Source organism: Hordeum vulgare, chromosome 7H, assembly GCF_904849725.1.
Source record: "Hordeum vulgare subsp. vulgare chromosome 7H, MorexV3_pseudomolecules_assembly, whole genome shotgun sequence".
In the NCBI taxonomy this organism is placed as follows: domain Eukaryota; kingdom Viridiplantae; phylum Streptophyta; class Magnoliopsida; order Poales; family Poaceae; genus Hordeum; species Hordeum vulgare.
In genome coordinates this window covers 123,614,747-123,627,449 of record NC_058524.1, presented here as the reverse complement: position 1 = coordinate 123,627,449, position 12,703 = coordinate 123,614,747, and the positions used below count along the sequence as shown (strand labels likewise).

Sequence of the window (12,703 nt, the reverse complement as noted above, 5' to 3'; positions counted from 1 at the left end):
GGGTGAATCCAAACCGTTCGCGCGTCCGTTTCCATGGCAGAGGTACAAAAAACGCTTCGGCTTGAGTGGCGGGCAAGCCCAAAGCCTGCTCGGCGCTTCTTGGATCCGCCCATGGCTGGTGTCTGGTGATATGCTCGACCCGTCTTTACATGTCAAAAACAAAGGTGACGCCTATCCCTCGCAGAAGATCGAGATAAGATTGGTGATGCGAAACTAGGGACGAAAATCGGTAGGCGTAACTTGACGTTTGCGAAAAAGAATGAGAATACAAGGAAGGAATAGCTGTAAGCCATTTTACAACGGCTCCCGTTCGTTAATGCAAATATGCACATGACAATGCAGTTTTTTTGGGGCCGGGGGTTGAGGGAGGCGCGTAAGAATATAATTCCATGACGGGATGGGAAATGAGAAAATGTTGTGTGTAGCGACAGGGAAATTTGTTTTCCCTCCTATATGAGATAGTATATTAATTTCTTGCTCGCATAATTCACAAAAAAATATATTCTTGCTTGTATAACCCGTAAATTAAAAAAAAACCTTGTTGCCTATATAGGGAAAATGAAACTCATCGTGTGTAAACCGGTGATTTGCTATTTGAATTGTTCCACACATGCCACATTTTGAGTTCGAAAGCCACAACTATTGCATTTACTCGAAAAATGGCATAAGCATTACTATATGCCCATAAAAGTGAGCAGAACTATTATTTAGCGCACGTGCTTAATTTTGCAACCGGCAATAAATATGCAAAATTATACTTCCTTGTTTCTAAATATAAGTCTTTTAAAGATTTTATAAGGGACTACATACGAAGCAAAATAAATGAATGTATATTTAAAAATATGTCTATATACATTCGTATGTAGTTTTTTATAAAACCTTTAAAAAGACTTATATTTAGAAATGAAGAGAGTACAAAACAATGACATGGAGTTTGTGCTCCTGAGCTCAAATGCACCATTATAAACACTAAAATTAAAAAAGGTAAAGTTTAAAATTGTTGAATTATCTACATACATGCAAATTATTTTCATGATGAAAAGGGACTCATAATGCTCTAAGCTGAAAAATTGATGCTCCAAAAAGACTGTTTTTAGAACAATTTGGAGGGTTGATTTGTTTTTTCGTCTAAGGCATTAGGACTGATTTTAATTAAAAGAAGCATACACGTATGTAAACATTCAACAATGTTGGTTGTCAAAAATATCCAATTTTGTTTTGTTTACCTTTTTTTATTGTTCATGGCCAGTGCATTTGAGCTAAGGAGCCGAAGAACACTTTCGATAAAACACAAGGTAAACTTGCCAATGTTATTCATAGATAAAACCTTCACATAAGGTTTAACCGGCAACCCAAGGACTCGTGCCTTTAGTAATGACATTGCCTTCTTTGTGGCCTCTTTCTCGTGTGTTTACCGATTTGGTAATATCCACAAAATGAGCTTTCTCGAAAAAAGGAAATTACAATACGCCTTTCGAAATTAAAAAGAATAAAAAAATCCCTTTGCAATCGCGCATAAGTAGTTGCGTCGCCCCTGGGCGACTTGAGCAACCCCCTGACCTTGGTCGCCACATGCCCTCCTTTCACCACCAACTCTCCTTCTCGGTGCCGCATGAGGTCGCTGACGGGAAAGCCAACACAGCTACCAAGGACAGCAGCGGCGAGGCATCATTGCTTGGCTTTGATTTCTGGTTCTTGGGTGTGTTAGATCTAGGGCATCGACACCGTTGTGAATGTATTGCGGCCTCTGCTGGTGGCATCAATGGCGGGCATGGCTTGTTGCAGTGTGTCGCGGTGCTTTCGGCATCAGAGGTGGCACTTTCCCGGTTGCCTATGCCTCTATAATCCTCTGGCTGGAGAGTGGTGGTCTGTGGCCCCTCGAGACAGCATGAATCCAGTATTCAGCCCCTCCCCCCCCCTCCCGACCATTCTCGACCAGATCTAGGTGTTTTCCTTATCGCCTCATTCTCCTTGGGGTAGTCGAGGTTGGTTATTTTTTTGTCATCGTGGACCTACGTTGTTCCCCTCCGGTTGCCGACCTCCACCTGCATGTTTCATGGTTGGGTTGATCCCTCCCATTTGACTCTGCCCCTTCTTTGGTCGATGAGGGGGAGGCTAACTCGGTAGTGCGGGATTGTTTGTGTGCGTTGCGTCTCCACAATCATGATCCCTCCAATGCATGTGCTATGCTCGTGCATGTAAGTTTCATTCACGGACACCTCCCATTGCGGTCACGGTAATGTTCCAACCGTTGCTCAAGTTGATGAGATCTTTAGGTCATTCTTGTCGATCTAGACCGTACCATCATCGACTTCTCATCAAATCATGCCATCTTTGACAACATACCAATCATGTCATCTCCGACGTTATAATCCCTTTCTTCTCGATGAATTACATGCGGCTCTCCTACACGGTTCACCAAGAATTTGCGGATAGGCCCGTGGAAAAACCGCGCAGGCCGTACGATCCAATTAGATCAAACCCGAGGGTCGCCGGAGGAAGAAGGCCATCGCACACACTGACACACACGCGTTGGCCCGGCCAATCCAAGCTCACGCGCCCCTCGCACCTCTCTCCCCATTACCAAACCTAACCATGGTTTGCTCAGCTCCTTAAATTAACCCCCCCTCCATTACACATCTCCCCTGTCCCCCTCCTCTCCCTCTCGCACCCCCACCCCCACCCAGCCTCCTCGCAAGCTCTCGCGCTCGCACGCTCGCTCAGGCACGAGAGAGCGAGGGAAGAAGAAGGGGGGCGAGAAGTCAGGACCCGGGAGGCGGAGGCGGCGGAGTGCCGTGCCGGGGAGTGGGAGGAGCCGCTCCAACGCCGGACGCCGGACGAAAGAGGCGGCTGCGGCGCACCTGCCAGATCTGCGGCCCCGCCGGCGGCGGGCCGCCATTTCCAGGTCTCCGCATTGGTTCAGGTACGGACAAGGCTTCATTCCCACCTTCGTGCTGGTGCTCGTTCCGCCGGTAGAGTCCCGGGCCTTCGCCGCTCCTTCTCTCTTGCTCAGTGGAGAGAGCAGAAGTGCCGGCGTTCTTTTGGTAGGAAAAAAAAATACGGTGCTTCGTCGCCAAGGAATGGAGCGCGGCTTCGTTCTGGTAGTTTCTGGAGCAATAATTGTTCCTCTTTTAGGATTCTCCGGGCATTTTAGCTGGACCGGGCTCATTAATGCCATTCCCTTACGCGTAGCTCGTGTCATCAAGCGCTCAATCATCTGACGATTCTGTAGCTCGCTCCAGCATCAGCTGATCTACTATGTCTGAGCGAAGCTCGTACGTACTCGCGCAGCTTCCTTAGTGCGGATTCAGCTTGAAAGCTCCAAGATTTCTGTCGTAAAAAAGGCCTCTTGGCGACTGCGTGTGACTTTTTACTGACTCTGGCGAGATGAAATGTAATAGCCGTTAGCTACACATGGAAGAAAATCGCACGATTGTCGAATCGAGAGGTGATTAAGCTGCTGGCCCAGACTCCGGGCTGAATCGTGGGCTTTGGGTTTGTTTTCCACATGGAAAGTCTAGGAGATTTCCATGTCTCATCAGTGATCAGTCTACAGAGATTTCGGGTGAGAAAAGGACAAATGCCATTGATGGAGGAGTGAATGGGGGACAGCACGAATCTCTGAATGAAACTGAAATAAAAATGCATCTATGTTCAACGAACATATCATATCTTCAGTATGAGGCTTAAAAAAAGCTGCTAGTCAAAGATGGGAAGTGGTAGCCCACTCCTTATGCATACCAACTTTCTGTAAAATATGGAAATGCTTTCTCTTATCATGGCAATTGGCAAGTGCTTTGGTTTATTCATTAACTGGGTGGTTGGGTTTACCATGAGAATTACTTATCGTCCGTTTCATATTTTATACGGAGGAAGAATGAGTAGTTTGGTAGTTGGATGAAGGTTTGATATTTTTGAGTTTCGGTACTCATTAGCGGTTGTTTCCGACTTGAGAAAAAGATAATAACCACCAATTGCTCTTTTTGTCTTCGCAGGGTCTTATTATCCAAAAGTTGGGTTTACCGGGTTTCGTGACAGCTTCCAATTGTAGCTTTCTGCTGCTTTCTATCTAACGTGGAAGATGGCGTCCGTTGCCTGATGATTGCTACCGTGACACCTTTCTCGCACTCTAGGACAGCGTCATCTGCAGAGTTTGAAAGGCGCAAGAGAGCAATTCCTTTGTTGTCTGCCATGTCTCGCAACTTGGAGAGCCCTGTCCAGACCCAGATGGCAGTTTCAGCCTTGAGCAGCTCTCTGATCGGTGATTACCCTACCAAAACTAGAAGCGAGGGGAGGGCTGTTGGATGGAAACGTGTTTTTGTCCAGACTGACACTGGGTTTGTACTGCCTGTTCAACTAGATCGTGGTGACAGTGTACACACAGTCAAAAGAAAGCTGCAGGTGGCCCTCAATGTTCCCACTGAGGAGAGTTCACTGACACTTGGTGATCATGTCCTCAAGAATGATCTCAGCAGCATCCGAAACGATTCCCCGCTGCTCCTGACCAAGACCTTCATGCATCGGAGTTCCTCCAGCCCATGCCTGTCTCCTACAAGCAAGGATCTCCAGCAGCAAAGGGATAGGGGTGGTCCGATTGAAGTTTTAGTATGTCCAAGCCGCTGCTTTCGGGCAAAGCAGCTTGTTAAGGATGTTGCTAGGGGCATAAGAAACGGTGTGGATCCAACACTTGTCAATAGTGGGCTTGGTGGTGCCTACTATTTCAAGAACAGTAAAGGTGAGAATGCTGCCATCGTGAAGCCAAATGATGAGGAGCCGTTTGCACCCAACAATCCAAAAGGTTTTACTGGGAGAGCCCTTGGGCAGCCAGGCCTCAAAAGATCAGTTCGAGTTGGTGAGACTGGTTTTAGAGAGGTTGCTGCATACCTTCTGGACTATGATAGCTTCGCCAATGTCCCCCCGACAGTTCTTGTTAAGATTTCACACCCTGTATTTAATGTCAATGAAGGTGTTAGTTCAAGCAAGAAGAAGGCTCCTGTGGGTGATCCGCGAGCTGTCAGCAAGATTGCCTCATTTCAGCAGTTCGCTCCTCATGATTTTGATGCTAGTGACCTTGGCACTTCAAGCTTCCCTGTATCTGCTATTCACAGGATTGGTATTCTTGACATCCGTATCTTCAACACTGATAGACATGCTGGAAATCTTCTGGTAAAAAAGATGACAGGAACAGGTCAATTCGGGAATCAGACTGAGCTGATTCCTATTGACCATGGTCTCTGCCTGCCAGAGTGTTTAGAGGATCCTTATTTTGAATGGATTCACTGGCCGCAGGCGTCAATTCCATTCTCTGAGGATGAGCTTGAGTACATAGGGAAACTTGATCCAGTGAAAGATGCTGATATGCTTCGTATGGAGCTGCCTATGATCCGGGAAGCATGCCTCCGTGTGCTAGTCCTCTCAACCATATTTCTGAAAGAAGGCACATTATTTGGTCTTTGCCTTGCAGAGATTGGTGAGATGATGAGCAGAGAATTTAACGGGATGGAAGATCAGCCAAGTCAGCTGGAGGTTGTCTGCATGGAGGCAAGGAGGCTAGCAACTGAACGTGAAGAATGTTCCACAGAACATGATTCTGCAGATGAAGATGTGACCCAATTTGAACTTGACTGTGAAGATCATGAAATGGCAAAAACGCCACCAGCCTACCATCTTGAGTTTAAGGGGGGAAGCTCCAGAAACCCGCTCTCTAAATTGGACGAGGCCATTGAAGAAGAGGAGGATGACACCCAGGAAGAGGAAGAAAGCAATGCAGAAAAGTTAGCTTGCCCCAAGCCTGTCAATAAGTGGCTTCCTAACATTTCCAAGCTATCAACCTCACTGAGCAGTGTCAGTCTCATGGAAAAAAGCCAGCGTCAGCTGCCTGCCATTCCCAAGGGTGCGGATTCTGCAAAAACCTCTGAGAACAACCAAGTTGGTAACTGGAGGAGCGCGAATGAACAGCTCCCAACGAGCGCAAGCTTTGTGAAGCTGGCCGACATGGGTGTGGAGACATGGGGCCTGTTCCTCGAGAAGTTCCAGGAGCTGCTCCCTGGTGCATTCCGCGCGCACAAGCTCGGCGCCACTGGGCAAAGGGGGAGGCTGAGGCTGGGCACTTCTTGCCAGTTTTGAGTTAGTGGAGGAGTAGAGAAGTCGTTTGGCTGCTGCTGTTTGCTGTGGCTTTCTTTTAGGTGTCAAGGTATGCGGTCTGTCGTCGAATAAAGCCATCCTTTACAAATAGGGTTTGAGCGTTGAATATGCCTGCTTCAGAGGTCCATGTTCAGATGGTGGCCTTTTCTGTACATAGTTTTCCTTTTTCTTTCTTTTCTTTTCTTTTCTAGCTAGTTGCTTGGAGGAAAGTTGGGATGTGATGTCTGCCCAGTTCTTGGCCACCCAATTCCTCCATGCATTATATGCATTCAAAGGTGTTATTTCATTCAAATAAAATAGACATTCAAGAAAAAGTTTCTGGTCTAGTGATTAAACATTGTCTAGATTTCAGAGTAATGTTATATTTCAACTTCAAAGGTTTTTATGGTGTTGTCATTCTCATGTTAATTATATATACTGTATTACCTGTTGTCACAGATGTTTCAGTGGTGTGTACCTTACACTCTTTATTGATGCAGTTAAACTCCTCTGCCTCTGCTAGGTTATGCTGCTGTGAAATTTATTTTCTATACATAGTTCATGCAGCAACATTATGAGCATAAGGTCAGCATGCAGTTTAATGTCCCCTTCATCGATTTACACTTTCTAGAATTTGTTACTAGAGTGTTCATATTACCAATTTGCCAGTCTACCAATGGAGAGACGATCATCCTGCCAAACTCTACCTTCGGGATTATTTACATCTATTCCAACCCCAAGTTAGACACCTTAAAAGGCCAAAACTAACTGATGGTTTCATCAAATAGTAGCAGCAAGGAGGGAGGGACTTCAGGCTCCTACCGGCGTGAGTTCTTTCATGCCGGCGAGATCGCTGAGCTCCACGTGCTGGTACTCTATCCTCCTTAGCACAGTCCTGGTCTCGCTCCTCGGCAAATTCATCTGCCGCTGCCTTAGCCTTGATATGGCCTGGGTGACCTCTGATATCCATGGCCGCTTCCTTGGGCTCCTGTTGATGCACCGGTAGGCGACATCGGCAAGGACCCTTGCCTCTTCCGGAACGCTCCCCTCAAGGAGGTTCTTGTCGAGTATCTCATCCCAGTCCACCTTTCCTTCCCCTCCAATTGCTGCCTGAAAGAGGAGAGGTGCATAATGCTCATCGACTGGTATTACAAATTTACAAGGTAAATTTCACCCTAGTGAAAGCTTGTCAGAAAATATTGTAAGAATGTCTTGAATCACTTACTAGGTCAATGTACTCCATTAAACCTTGTTGTGGATTTATGGCTGTTATGAGTTCAAAAAGTATTATGCCAAAACTGTAAACATCGCTCTTCTTTGTGAACTTGTTGGTGGACATGTAATCAGGATCCATATATCCATAGGTGCCCTTGAGACCTGACTTCCTTCCATCGAATACTTCCTCCTTTGATAGACCAAAGTCTGCAACCTGCACGCACCAAGTAAAACAAACAGAGCACATTTTTCAGGCAAACAATTTTCTGCCATGGAACTGAATATCTTTATTTTAGTTGCATGTGTATGCGTCTTCCATCAGAAATATCCTTAGCAGGTTCAGTTGATCACTGAACTGCAGACACATCGTGAGACAGTATTGGTTCAGCTAAACAACTGCACCCAGCAGGTTAGTTTATTAAGGAAGTCGTGATGAGACAATACTGGTTTAGCTAAACCATCAGCATTAGCAGGTTCAGTTGATCACTGAACTGAAGACTCATCATCATACAGTTGGTACTGGTTTAGCTAAGGTGGCAGCATAACACCTAAAAGTACACATAAAGAACAAAGGCATTTGCAATGATCAACATAAATACTCCATCATAAATTTCCTAACCTTGGCCCTCATTGATTCGTCCAAGAGTATATTAGCAGACTTTAGGTCTCGGTGAATAACAGGCGGGACAGCCTGCACACATTAGTCGTAACTTTGATCAATTGCAAGATCAGGTCATTAACAATGGAGGTACGTGTTAATGGCCATCAACTGTACCCCTTCATGCAGGTACTCAATCCCGTGAGAGACGTCGTGAGCTATTTGTAGCCTCTCTTGCCAGCTCAAACTCCGTTTATTATCACCTAACATGACGCGGTATGAAAATAATTAAAGAGAGATTTCTTGATTCACAGCAACATTTTAGTTTATTCCCCTTCCCAATGCATGACATGCTACATGCCCAGTGCAGAATTACTAAGCAGATCATTTTGTTCCTTTTCATGTTTCATCACCGAAAAGTAGAGAAAATTGTCTCCCCTTACCGTACAAAAGGGTCGCCAAATTCCCGTTGCTCATGTACTCATACATCAGAATGTGTTGACCTTTTTCCACGCAATATCCAACCAAATTAACAAGATTTCTATGATGCAACCGACTAAGCAAAATTACCTGCAAACGAAGACGTGATCATGATTATAGCTCAGTTTATCAGAGTCAAATGCTTCACTACCAACCACTACTCAACATGGACTAAAGATATTCTGCCTTCACCCGCACCATGTGTCATCACTCAAGAACATAATTACATGCTGACTATCTACTACCAAAAAGAGGCAGCCAATAACTTTGCACAACCAGAATTAAGATATGCCAATTCTTGGTGCCAGCCCAACTGGAAGCCAATTTTTTGTTAGCTTGCCTCAGTTTTGGGTTGCAAACAGTTGGAGCGAAACCCAGCTGGCTATGATGGATCTCTGGATTCCCGAATCAAGTGATCGCAGGGACTGACGGAAAAAGTCACCTTACCTCTGTCTGGAACTCTCTTTCCCCTTGCGTAGAATCGCTCGCGAGAACCTTTACAGCCACGACTTCACCGGTAGCCATTACAGCCTTGTACACCGGACCAAACGATCCTTGCCCCAGGATCGTGGTGAAGTTGTTGGTAGCCTTCTGCAGATCCCTGAACAACCAACCAACAGCAGTCACTCACATGGAGCGATCAGAAAATGTTGCTCTGCTTTTCTTTTGGGTTACTCACGCCAACACCAACATTCACAGTATGATCATGGTATATAATGAGTTTCACATGAGCTGATAGCTTCTGAAATAAATCACAGCTACGAAATGAAAACGGCACAGAGGATTGCCAATGGAGCTGTGGTTGACATACGTACTTGTAGTGGTACTTGGGGATCCCGGAGACGGAGAGGGGCTGCTGGTCCCTGCCGTTGGCGGCGCCCCGCCAGCCCCAGAAGGCGACGCGCTTCCCGGGCGGCAGAGGGTTGTGACCCCAGTCGGCGACGCTCTCGGAGACGACGGAGACGGAGACGCTGGAGTCGATGCTGGCGACGGAGCCGTTGGCCCGCAGCGTGGCCGTGGAGGACTCGAGCGACCGCGGCCGCGTCCGCGCCACGACGCTGGCCCGCCGCCGCCGGTACATCCAGATGGCGAGGAACACGCACGCCGCCGCGAGCACCGCCGCGCCTACGCCGGCGGCGACCACGACGGCCACGACCTCCGCCCTATCGGCCATTCCCGTGCCTTCGCGCGGGGGCCAAGACCATGCCGGTGCGAGCCGACCCCGCGGGCGCAGAGCGGCGACCGCGGCGGCGCGCGCTCTCTAGGCTCCTCCTCCTCCTCCTGCCACGGAGCAGCGCAGCAGCACGCGTCAGGTAATCAATCGCAAACCCAAAATCGTCGCGGCGCGGCGTACGGACGCGTCACGCGCCGAGGGAGGAAGAGCTCCCCCGCGTCGGAATTCGGTGATCGGGGCGCCTGGAATTAAAAGCGATCTGCCCAAAAAGCAGGGCGGGAGGCGTGCGTCGTACCTCAGCGGCCCGTGCGCGAAGCTTCCGGTTCCGGCCTGCTTCCGCGCGCTTCGGGGCACGGGGCGAGGATCGGCGGAGACGACTGACGACAAAGACGCGCGCGCGCGAGAGAGAGAGAGAGAGAGGTCTCCTCCTTCGTCCCGTGCTCCGTCGTCCGTTGCTTTCGCCGCGCGGGTTTGGGAGAGGGAGAAGAGAGGGGCGGAGGAGGGAGGGAGGGAGGGAGGAATTCGGAGGCGATGGGCGCGTGGAAAAGGCGGCTGCGTGCGTGTTTTGGGGTGGACGCAGTCCAAGCGCTTCGTCACAGGACAAGACTGGGGATAATTAATGCCTAGTACTGCTCATCAAATTTTTTTGGGACGAAATTAATCAGTACAGTAATTGATCAATATCCATCTGTGTCTCTCTCTCTCGCTTCCTCTTTGATGTTTTCCTGAATAAGTATATATTTATCTCTTTTTGCAATTCATATGTATTTATCTCTTCTTTTTTGTTTCTGATGAAGGTGGAGGCGGAGCAGTTGGTGGTTTGATGATGGGAGCCGCGGGTCATGTGCGAATGGATCCGTAGGAGACATTGGTTTGTCGTCAATATAATACTGCATGACCTTTCGTGAGGGCCCGCCTGTCGGTGACCTGTGCAGACGCTCGCAGGCGTGTCTTTGTAGGATATGGTGTGTACGCTGGATGCGCTTAACCACTGACCAGGATTCTTTTTTTGTTAGGATTATATAGGAAAGAAAATAGCCGTAAGTTGTTGTATCCCGTAAGAGACCCTTTTTGTTGTAAATATAATAGTACTAGAATTTTGGAGGGTCCACTTGTCGGCGACTGACCATATCCGTGTCTTGGCAGACTGTGTTACATACATTTAATGTGCTTACTCCCTCTGTTCCTAAATATAAGTCTTTGTAGAGATTTCACTAGTGGACCACATACGGATGTATATAGACATATTTTAGATTGTACATTCAATCATTTTACTCCGTATGTAGACACCTAGTGAAATCGCTTAAAAGACTTATATTTAGGAACGGAGGGAGTAGTTGGTAACGGCATTTTATCAAATGCATACCCAGGCCATCAGGGTTCCAACCCAACTTCAATAGCATGAATAATTTGTATGAGCGGCCTGTCCGCGACTTACACTTCGGCTATGTTTGAGACTGTTTCACACTGCTCCACTTTATGAAAATCAGTTTTACTTTATTAAATTTGTTTCGAAACAGTTTCATATATAAGTTATAGCATCATTAAAAGAATGTTTGGCTTCCATCTAGTTTCAGCTTTTAGAATAAATAATTTGGTGAAAATAATCTATTTGATTGGTTGAGGGGGTGAGGGGGAGGGGAATAAAGGGATATCCACTTACTGGTGGCAGTGGTGGGTAATTTCCAAACTCCAACTTCTAGAGTTTTTTGAAGTACCGCTTTGAAGATCTTCATAAAACTTTGAAGTTGTATCCCAAATTCTAGATTTTTTGCAGAGCGGCATATCATGAAGCTAGCCCATTTGGCTTGTCTTTTCTGAAAACGGAGCTGAATTTTAAAGAGCAGAACAGTCCCAAACGGTCCCTAAATGAGACACCTCTCATTGAGTTGCTCTAAGATAGGGTGGTACCCTCCTCCAACCGGCACCAAATTCTGATGGTTTTCGTTCGTTGTATTGGCATAAAAAACATCAAACTCGTGGGATTCTGAGTTATCCGTTGTTTATCTTGAATACTACTCCCCTCCTGAAATAAGTGTCGCTGATTTATATAATACTAAATCAATGACACTTATTTTGAAACAAATGGAGTATTTAGATATTCGCAGTGTCAAATGTGAGCTATATGATGCAACATGGTATGACCTACCAAAAAAGGGTAGAGAGAACTGAAACGTGGGAATTTACCCACGCGAAAAGCAGAGAATATATCATGTTGACAGTACAAAATAATACAAATTGGAAAAGGTAAATAAAATGTCAAAGCAACTTCAATAATAAAAGACAATAAAAATAAAAATAAAATCTAAGTTAAGCATGAGAAGCCCAACTTAAATTCGTTCAAGTTTATATTAAAATTCAATCAATCATAATGGACCTTTGATTTCCACAATTCCAATAAAGCCTTTATAAATAGCAAACGAGCTTCTATATAGTAATGTTTATGTATTAGATATGCATGATTAATTGGTAACATATTTCTATATTTTATCTCAAAGCAAAACATGTTGGTATTTTGGAAATTTTGTATGGCCTACCAATATTTGAAGGTGTGATATATATGGCTCCAACTTCCTTTTCTAAAAAAAGATGTGTGATATGCATGGCTTCCATTTCGCAAAATATCCCGCAAAATACTTGTTGACGTGATCAAACCTTCGCACACAAAAAAGGGGACCCAAATTAAGCCTGGAATATCATGAAAATGTCTTTACCACAAATTAAATAAATGTTTTGTGAATTGGTAAAAAAAATGTATATCTGTGACAAGTCAATATGTTTTTTCTTGAACACGACAAGTCGATGTTAGAGACGTCTAGAGGGGGACATAATTTGAATGAAAAGAAAAGGAAATCAGAAGACTGTCACTGTATCCCATTTGTCACTCCGGTAGGTGGTCTGGAAAAAATAAAATCACAAGGCTGTCACTGTACCACAATTGTCACTCCGGTAGGTAGTTTGAAGAAAAGGGGACAAACAAAAACTGTCACCGTATCACATTCGTCACCCTGGTAGATAGTTTCACGGAGAGAAAAAACATACAAGACTATCACTGTATCTCGTTCGTCAATCCACTAAAAAGAAACTACACCCGTAAAACAAAACTAGGAGCT

The 12,703-nt window shown here is 45.9% G+C and overlaps 2 protein-coding genes across 2 annotated transcripts; one reads left to right on the top strand and one right to left on the bottom strand.

The window, feature by feature from the left end:
* The first annotated feature begins 1,962 nt into the window (after nt 1-1,962).
* LOC123411506 (phosphatidylinositol 4-kinase gamma 5-like) lies at nt 1,963-6,527 on the top strand. Its single transcript, XM_045104465.1, has 2 exons — nt 1,963-2,923; nt 3,996-6,527. The coding sequence occupies exon 2, from the start codon at nt 4,099-4,101 to the stop codon at nt 6,124-6,126; it is 2,028 nt and encodes a 675-aa protein (XP_044960400.1). The 5' UTR covers nt 1,963-2,923; nt 3,996-4,098; the 3' UTR covers nt 6,127-6,527.
* A 126-nt stretch (nt 6,528-6,653) lies between these two features.
* Nucleotides 6,654-10,122, bottom strand: LOC123411507 (calcium/calmodulin-regulated receptor-like kinase 2). The gene is made up of 8 exons (XM_045104466.1): nt 9,886-10,122; nt 9,232-9,697; nt 8,864-9,017; nt 8,380-8,506; nt 8,114-8,199; nt 7,958-8,029; nt 7,349-7,552; nt 6,654-7,233 (listed from the first exon to the last, which is right to left on the bottom strand). The coding sequence occupies exons 2-8, from the start codon at nt 9,588-9,590 to the stop codon at nt 6,934-6,936; spliced, it is 1,302 nt and encodes a 433-aa protein (XP_044960401.1). The 5' UTR covers nt 9,591-9,697; nt 9,886-10,122; the 3' UTR covers nt 6,654-6,933.
* Between the last annotated feature and the right edge of the window lie 2,581 nt (nt 10,123-12,703).